General features: G+C 43.6%; 1 protein-coding gene across 2 annotated transcripts in view; it reads left to right on the plus strand.

Annotated features, from left to right (window-relative positions):
- mapk8b (mitogen-activated protein kinase 8b) overlaps positions 1-5,340 on the plus strand; it is an 11,233-nt gene extending 5,893 nt beyond the window's left edge. The window contains exons 6-12 of one of the 2 annotated variants that reach the window (XM_084459938.1): positions 304-469; positions 2,181-2,252; positions 2,816-2,998; positions 3,545-3,669; positions 4,215-4,278; positions 4,858-4,935; positions 5,058-5,340. In XM_084459938.1, coding sequence (XP_084316064.1) covers positions 304-469; positions 2,181-2,252; positions 2,816-2,998; positions 3,545-3,669; positions 4,215-4,278; positions 4,858-4,935; positions 5,058-5,215 — 846 coding nt within the window. In that variant the 3' untranslated portion in view covers positions 5,216-5,340. Of the gene's footprint in view, positions 1-303; positions 470-2,180; positions 2,253-2,815; positions 2,999-3,544; positions 3,670-4,214; positions 4,279-4,857; positions 4,936-5,052 lie in introns of both variants that reach the window. The other variant, XM_084459937.1, reaches the window with a different exon arrangement.
- Positions 5,341-8,709: the final 3,369 nt, after the last annotated feature.

Consider the following 8,709-nt stretch of genomic DNA (forward strand, 5'->3'; position numbering starts at 1 on the left):
GATGTCATAGTTGTCTTCTCTGATGTCATAGTTGTCTTCTCTGATGTCCTAGTTGTCTTCTCTGATGTCATAGTTGTCTTCTCTGATGTCATAGTTGTCTTCTCTGATGTCATAGTGGTCTTCTCCGATGTCATAGTTGTCTTCTCTGATGTCATAGTTGTCTTCTCTGATGTCATAGTTGTCTTCTCTGATGTCATAGTTGTCTTCTCTGATGTCATAGTTGTCTTCTCTGATGTCCTAGTTGTCTTCTCTGATGTCATAGTTGTCTTCTCTGATGTCATAGTTGTCTTCCCCGCCTCTCAGGACCTGAAGCCCAGTAACATCGTGGTGAAGTCCGACTGCACGCTGAAGATCCTGGACTTCGGCCTGGCCCGGACAGCGGCCACCGGCCTCCTCATGACCCCCTACGTGGTCACGCGCTACTACCGCGCCCCTGAGGTGATCCTGGGCATGGGCTACCAGGCCAACGGTGAGTCACCCAGTGATCGGCGGAGGGCTCGGCCAATCAGAGGGCTGCGCTGCGGAAACGCCCCCCCCCTCCACCGCATGCTCCTCCCACTGGGTCCTGAGGGCACATGCACGCACACACTCACGCACACACACACACACACACACACACACACACACACACACACACACACACACACACACACACATGCACCCTCCACCTCTGTCCCGACCCTCACTAATTGCACACTGAGAGATATTAGCATGCCTGGCAATGCATTGTGGGATACTTCCTGTTTGGTGCAGCTGTAGGGCTTGTATTGTGTGTTTTATTAAGAGTCTGTCCAGAGAGAGACTAAGTCCAGAGAGTTGGACTAAATGCCAGAGTGGACCCAGTCAGGTTTGCATGCTCTAGCTCACCCAACGCCGCCTTCCGCACGTAGCATTCCCTCGCCAGAACGCCCCGCCCCCTATGCAGATGAGCTGGGGCGTGATATCGTCTAAACCGTTGGACTTGGGTTTGTAATGCGATGGAAACACAGGCTACGAGAGTGAAAGTCAAGAAAACAGGCCAGCGTCGAGTGTAATGTTTAGCTGAGCGCTTTGGCAATAGGCACCTTTTGGTTGACCGCAATTGACCCACCGACTTTCCTTCTGACTTGTTGCTTCGCTTGTGTCTCCCTCCTCCTATGCCGCTCATATGTAGTGGATATATGGGCTGTGGGCTGCATTATGGCAGAAATGGTTCGCCACAAAATCCTTTTTCCAGGGAGGGATTGTATCCTTACGCTGCTTGCAGCCGTTTCTGCTACTTGAGCGGGAGAAAAAACATTCTTTCCTTTCTGTATTTCTCTCTTTCTTTCTTTTTTTAAAGTCTCGAGTCTCAGAGGACTGCAGAGATCATGCTCAACGAGAAAGTGTCAAAAAATTATATTTCTCTGAGATGCCTGACACCAATTCACCTCACGCACACACACACACACACACACATACTCACACCTCCACTTTCTCACACCGTCTCCCGCAACCACCTCTCACCCCCCCTGAGCAGATAGTGCTAGTTCAGAGCACCTCGCCTCACCCAACCCCGAACACCTCCTAGAATTCAGAGCGCTTTGCTCTTTCATCACTGAGAAGTGCAACCCTGTCTGATCTCTCCCGGCGCCCCTGTGCCCCTCGACAGAGATTCAGACAAGGAGACTTTTTTGTCGAAGCAGGAAATAGATGATGCTCAGGCACAGGATTCTTATCCAAATCATAAATTGATGGATTGGTAAAATGTCCTGTTTTACAGACCTGTAATTTGGCACTTTCATATAAAGAGACTGTGGTTTGCCTGATATACCTGTCTGACAGGGCTCAACAGATATGGCTGCCAGTACATTTGTCTCAGTAGCGCTGTATATAACTCCATCAAATAAAGTGAGAGTATTCAGGCCGTTCTGCATTTCATAATACAGTTTCTGACCTCATCTCTCAAAGTCCAGCTACAGTAGTCTAAAGGCATCGAACATCGATGATATAACTAGTTTTCCATCATTCCTTCGGACGCTGACAGCGGTTGGACACCAGAGTGCATGCGGCCATTTTCTTTGTTGCATTCACACAAACGTCACCCTGTTTGCATCGTCTTCTTTTTGTTATTGTTTGTTTGTTTGTTCATTTGTTTGTTGTTTTCAGTTGTTGTTGGTTTGAGTCCTGCATGCTAATTTGGTTGTCATTTCATTTTTCAGTTGATGTCTGGTCTATTGGGTGCATCATGGCAGAAATGGTCCGAGGTAGTGTCTTGTTCCCAGGCACAGATCGTATCCTTACCTGGACCCCCCCATCAGCCAGCCCTCCATAGTGTCCCTGTGCGTGTGTGTGTGTGTGTGTGTGCGTGTGTGTGTGTGTGCACACACGCGTGCGTGTGGTGTGTCTTGCTACGCGGTAGTTACAAAGCATTACAGAGTAGGGGTCTGTGATCTAGGGTCGAGGGTCTAGGATCAGTTGTTCCTTTTAGATCACGCTGAATACGAAGCATCATACAAACAGAGGCACCTGATCCTAGATCAGCACTCCTACACAAAGATGCTTTGTAAATACAACTAAGGAGACACGTGCATTCTTCTTTGTGTCTATGTGGTCCACTACGACCAATGTGGGATGTGATTTTTCCTGACCAATTAGGAACTTCTCACACAACCGAAATTGACAAAACAATTAATCCCATATTCCCGATCCACGTCACAGGTAAGAACGTCCCATGTCATGATCACATCTCTAACCAGAGAGAACACTGACAAGCCCCCCCAAGGTTCCCCCCCGCCCACCCACCCACCCGTCAAAGCCGTATGCAGTGTGTTTTTCTTAACCGCTGTCAATAAAGATATCGACCAATGGAACAAGGTGATAGAGCAGCTGGGGACTCCGTCTCAGGAGTTCCTGATGAAGCTCAACCAATCGGTGAGGACCTACGTGGAGAACCGGCCTCGCTACGCCGGCTACAGCTTCGAGAAGCTCTTCCCCGACGTTCTCTTCCCTGCCGACTCGGAACACAACAAACTGAAAGGTACCAAGCTGGTCAGCTGTTCGTTCTTACCAATAAAGTTGTATTCTGTGTGAATCCTGAACATTCCGTATGTTATGTCTTTATGACTCAAAGCAAAGTAAGGAAAGTAGCTTAATTCGGCTTTAGGTTGCAAAACCTTCATCAGAGCATATTGCCTTCATGACTGGAAATCCCAATTGAACAAATCAATTATAGATTGGATGCACAAATGCCAAACAGTTTTTTAAGCAGCTTTGAGTGTAATAGATTTTTCTCCTTGTGGTACATCGACTCGATTATGTGAAAGACAATTGGCGATCCTGCAGCGATAGTCTCTTTAAATCAGCATTAATGTGCGGCCCTCGTTAGAGCTTGGAGCATTACTCTGCGTTTGATTCTAATCATGTTGGATGGCGGACTCCAATTCCTGGCCCTCTGGACAAATTGAGCGGTACAGTGAATGTCAGAAGAGTGGAAGAGCGAGATAGAGAGAGATAGAGAGAGAGATAGAGAGAGAGAGATCTGCCCATGCCATTCATTTCTCTACTCGTCCCAATTGCCTTGCAGCAAGTCAAGCCAGAGACCTATTATCAAAAATGCTGGTAATAGATGCATCCAAACGGATCTCGGTGGACGAGGCCCTGCAGCACCCCTACATCAACGTTTGGTATGATCCGACTGAAGTGGAGGCGGTAAGCACGTGTGTCCCATTGTGTGGGTGTGGAGGGGGGGGGTTCTTTTGTTAATTGTCGCCTCTCTCCAGTGCTGAAATGCCTATTGAGTGTGTGTGAAAGTGTGTGGATACTTAGCGACAGCGAGAGGGGCAGCAAGTCAAAAACCTTCATGCACAAAATTAGGGAAAGTTTATCGTTCTGTCTGCAGAGGAGAGGAGAAATACAGTAGCTTTAGGAAGGAAGGAAGGAAGGAAGGAAGGGAGGGAGGGAGGAAGGGAGGGAGGGAGGGAGGAAGGAAGGAAGGAAGGAAGGAAGGAAGGAAGGAAGGAAGGAAGGAAGGAAGGAAGGAAGGAAGGAAGGAAGGAAGGAAGGAAGGGAGGGAGGAAGGGAGGAAGGGAGGAAGGGAGGGAGGGAGGGTGCGTGTGTGTGTGCGTGTGCGTGTGTGTGTGTGTGTTTGAGCAATAGATGAACACTGTGCCATTAAAGCTGAAAAGCCCTAAAAAATATATCTTTAAAAAAATAAATGAATATTTAAATGAATATTTGAATGTGTTTTGTTTCAGCCTCCTCCTCTGATCACCGACAAACAGTTGGATGAGAGGGAGCACACCGTAGACGAGTGGAAAGGTAGGAAACCAAAACCTCACATCACCCCAGCAAAAGACAATGTTTAAACAGCATTGGAAATGAAACGTTTTTCTATGAAGAATCTCAATTTGCTGGACAGTCATAATTTAGTTTAGATCTCATCTTTGGGTGTGTTTTTAATCTGTCCAGTTCACTTAGTAAATCTACAAAGTCACATACATCCCTTTTCTCCCGTAGCTGTATGGAGCGAACGGCCTCCTCTTGTCTTAACTGTCCTGTCAGTCTGCTGTGTGCAATGCAATGTGTGTGTGTGTGTGTGTGTGTGTGTGTGTGTGTGTGTGTGTTACCATGTGTCGCCCATTACACGTGTGTTGGTTGCTGTGTGACAAATAAAGATTTCTTCTTCTTCTTCTTCTTCTTCCACTGTGAGAGAGTGATAATGACACCAGCAGACTCCCACCTGGGCTGATGGAGCTCGTCAGTGTTAATTGGCTCCATCTGTCACCTCGCTGCTTCCCTGTTGCACATCGCTCGCATTGAAAAACAGTGTTACTGTACCTGGGATATACCTGTTGTGTTTCTCACCACCCGCTGTTGTGTTGCGTGTTCCCGTTCCAGAGTTGATATACAAGGAGGTGTTTGACTGGGAGGAGAGGACGAAGAATGGCGTGATCAGGGGTCAGCCTGCCTCTCTAGGTTAGTCCAGAGACAGTATCGTCCTCTACCGTCTTAAGACTATCCTCTTCCCCTCCGGAAGCAGAGAGCGAAGGCTTTGGGTCACCTGACTGGGTGCGTTCCCTCTGTTTCTCATAGCACAGGTGCAGCAGTGAGCGGAGGCTCCCAGCAGCAGCAGCAGCAGAGCCACCCCTCCACCTCGTCCTCCGCCTCCATGTCCACCGAGCCCACCCTGACCGACACGGACAGCAGCCTGGACACGGCCACCACAGCAGGGGGCCCGCTGGGCTGCTGCAGATGACTATCAACCTGTCCTCCCGGCTCCGCCTCTAGCCCCGCCCCCGTCCCCGCCCCCGCCCGGACACGGCCCCGCCCCCTCCGCTTGTCTTCTATGGTGTAGCGTTTAGGCCAGTTTTCGCTGTTTATGTGTTTGTTTTCGAAAACGAACAAAAGAAAAAGTTTTATTTTTATTTTTTCCGAACTACTACTACAGAGTCTTTTTAGTTATTTGATTTTGTTTTTATTTTCGGTCAAGGCTGTAATTTATTGTGGCATATCTTAGTTTTTTTTTGTTTTTGGGAACCTAAGAATGAGAACATTATGATTTCACTACGCTTCGGTTTCTTAACAGATTATGACATTTTTTTGAGAAACATGTAAAAGCTTTCATGTGACTTTTGATTTCTCTGTAAAATCATTTATTTTACTTTAAGCTACTGTTATTTCAACTTGCCATATCAATGTAGAATGAGTTTGTACAGATTTTATGGTAAATACAGTATATATTTTTTTTTCAATTTGAGTTTGCGGTGAGCCATTTTTACCATAATTTAATTGATAAATGTATGATTTTAGATCTTCCCTTCAGAATCGTAAAATTTATTTTGCCTATTTTGATTCTCACAGATCAGATATTGTGTATAAAAAGAAGTTTCCTCTTGTGAGTCACTACTTCCTTGTAAAAAGTTTCAAGTTTATGAAAGCTTTATTTTTTGCTGTCTTCTGTTTAGTTTTAGTCTAAAGATCTCAAAATGCTGTTAGATTCCTGAACCATTTTCCCTATGGGATATTAGATGAAAAGTCCCCCTTTTCAGATTTTTCATTTTCCTTTTTGGTAGGCTAATATTTGACCGAAAAGGTGCAGTTAGGGTAACTTAAGAGCTTCTGATAATGATTATCATTGGTTTTCTTTTGTCTGCACTGGTTTTGTGACATTACCATTTTCTACACGTGGATCTTGTTTTGATTGAGAGGTTTATGCTCGTCTGGAGGACTGAGATATGTGGCTAGGAGCTTGGTAACGGATGAGAAGGGATCTGTAAAATAACGCTTGTGAAATGGAGGAGACGGTAGGTAGATGTCGGTGAAGGTAGTCTGAGCAGGGAAGTAAGAGATGGTTGGAGGAGGTGGTGATATTTGGAGGGATGGAGATTCTGAAGGCTGCTTGAGCAGAGAAACTATAAAAGATCTGGTTCATACTATTGTATCACAATGCTGATAGTGTGATTGATGATTTGTGATTTTAATGTCAGATTATGGTGTGAGTAAAGTCAATTTGGAAATGACTGATATCAGAGAGTTATAAGCTGGATATCAGATAAGGAAATTGGCTACCTGCATGCATGTGTGCACTAAATCAAATTACACCTTTATTCTTAGTATGTTGATAAGAACCATGACTAAATCAGACGAATCGTTGCTGAAATGATTCTTAACTGTATGCAATAATGGTGTCCTTCCACGGTGTGTTTTGAGTTTGCTTTTAAAAGATAAAAGTGCCTGTAGTTTGTCAAGCATTCATCCCTAGGAAATGAGAAGTAGTCTGCTTAGAGGTAAACGGTGTCTAAAAACAAGTTAATCACATGTGAGGCGGTTGTTGTCACAAATGTATTGTATATTTTTCTACTGCACCAGTTTTGACCCTAAAGTTGGAGAGAAGAGTCTTTTGAGAGAGGTAGTGTGGTAATGTATGCTTCCGAGTGTTTTAGCACACAGGTTTAATCATTTTAACTGGATGGTTTTATCAAGGTATTTCATCAAAGTAAAAATGACAGAATATCTTTTCTATAACAGAGACTGATAGGCTTGTTGCTATGGTTTCGCAGCTTTATACTTTGCATATTAAGAATTTTTAAAAAGTGCTGATTGTAGGAGAGGGAAATGATTCGATTATCCTCTTTTCCAATCTAATTTGAAAATCTAAATGAACCAAATTGTTTGTGTTAAAGGTCTATATGGCTGTGGTATTGTATCCGTAGAGGGTGTGTTCCAAAATGCCTGCCCTGGTGGATTGTTGTTTCAGAATGTATCATGACATGTAATTGGTCATTTGGGAAGGGGAACTGTGTTGTGATTGGTAGGGGAAAGTGACAGTGGAGAGGAGCAGCCAATGATATGTATCTGTTAAAGTAGTTCAGTTGTAACACAAGAAGATAATTAATCAGAAAAGAACACCTTTTAATGTTGTTTTAAAGTGCTCTTAATTTTCTTAGCCCAACATACAGTACAGGGATACAATTGGAGTTTTATTTGAACATATTTTTCTTTTTTTTTTGCTTTTTTATCGCATCTCTCTAAAATTGTAATCATGGTGATTTAAGTAGACTTTGATGAACTACCTCACACTAAATTTCTACCAGTTCTTGGATACCTTAGTTGCCCACAGAATTAGCTATGGAAGACATGTGAATAGAGATTCCATTATTTATTTATTTGAAAGTGTACTATTGTCAATGTTAGGAGACTTCTAGTTTTGTACATTATGTATACTTCACCTAGAAGTAAAGAGAACTGTTTATGTAAATTTCCTTTTCTTTTGTTTTAGTTTTTTTCTCTTTTTTTTTCTTTTTTCTTTTACAGTTCATGTGCAATACCTTCTGCAAATTGTGCTAGTAGTAAGTAATGGATCTAGCCCATGTTAGTAGTATGTTTCTGAAGGTAGAGAAGTGTTGGTACTGTCAATCCATGTTTTCCTTTTTTTATGAATTATTAGGATGATTCTCTGTGACTTGTTTATGGTCATGATGTTACGTGATCAGTCTTACCTTTCCCTCCAACCGACGGCCAGAGGGGAGTTGAGAGGAAGTGACATCACGCACGGCCGTTTGGATTTTGATGTGGTAAGGCCAAAATAATGTTAATAAACAAGAAAAAAGACAAGTTAATGCCTAAAACAAACTCATATATGTATGGTGCTGGTTTGTAATGTTTGCTAGTGAAGCCAGCCATGCAAGTAGTTAAGAATTCCTGGCTCTGCGCGTCCCTGAAACCGCAACCAATGAAAAGTGCACTACTAGAATAAATGCACTGGGATCAGACGATGCCAACTTAAAAAAAAAAACACAACAAAAAACATGTACTGCAAATAAAAGAAATACAATTTGAATCATGTGACCCTGTGTCGTTGCTATCATCAATCACTGTCACCACAGTCACTCCTCACAGAGCTTTCCTGCTGGACTTGCAGTAAATAAAGAACAACTTAATCAAGACAAAACAACTCAGTCAAGACCAAACAACTTAATCAAAACCATTCTAAAGTAAAATGACTGCAGTTTGTGTTTATTTGCATAATTCTACTTCCATTACAGTTGTGTTTTAGATCCATAATAAATAAGCACCATCTAAGTCCTCAGACATACAGTATAAGACATGTTTAATATGAAACCGGGGGCTTGCAGGAACATACAGTAGACGAGGAAGATGAACTCTTCAGCTGCTGTCCTCAAACAAGGCAATAACTACAGACTTCTCTGAGCGGGAAAAAGGCCTTGATAGAAACACCACTTTGTAAAC

Source organism: Borostomias antarcticus (assembly GCF_949987555.1).
Source record: "Borostomias antarcticus genome assembly, chromosome: 29".
Classification (NCBI taxonomy): domain Eukaryota; kingdom Metazoa; phylum Chordata; class Actinopteri; order Stomiiformes; family Stomiidae; genus Borostomias; species Borostomias antarcticus.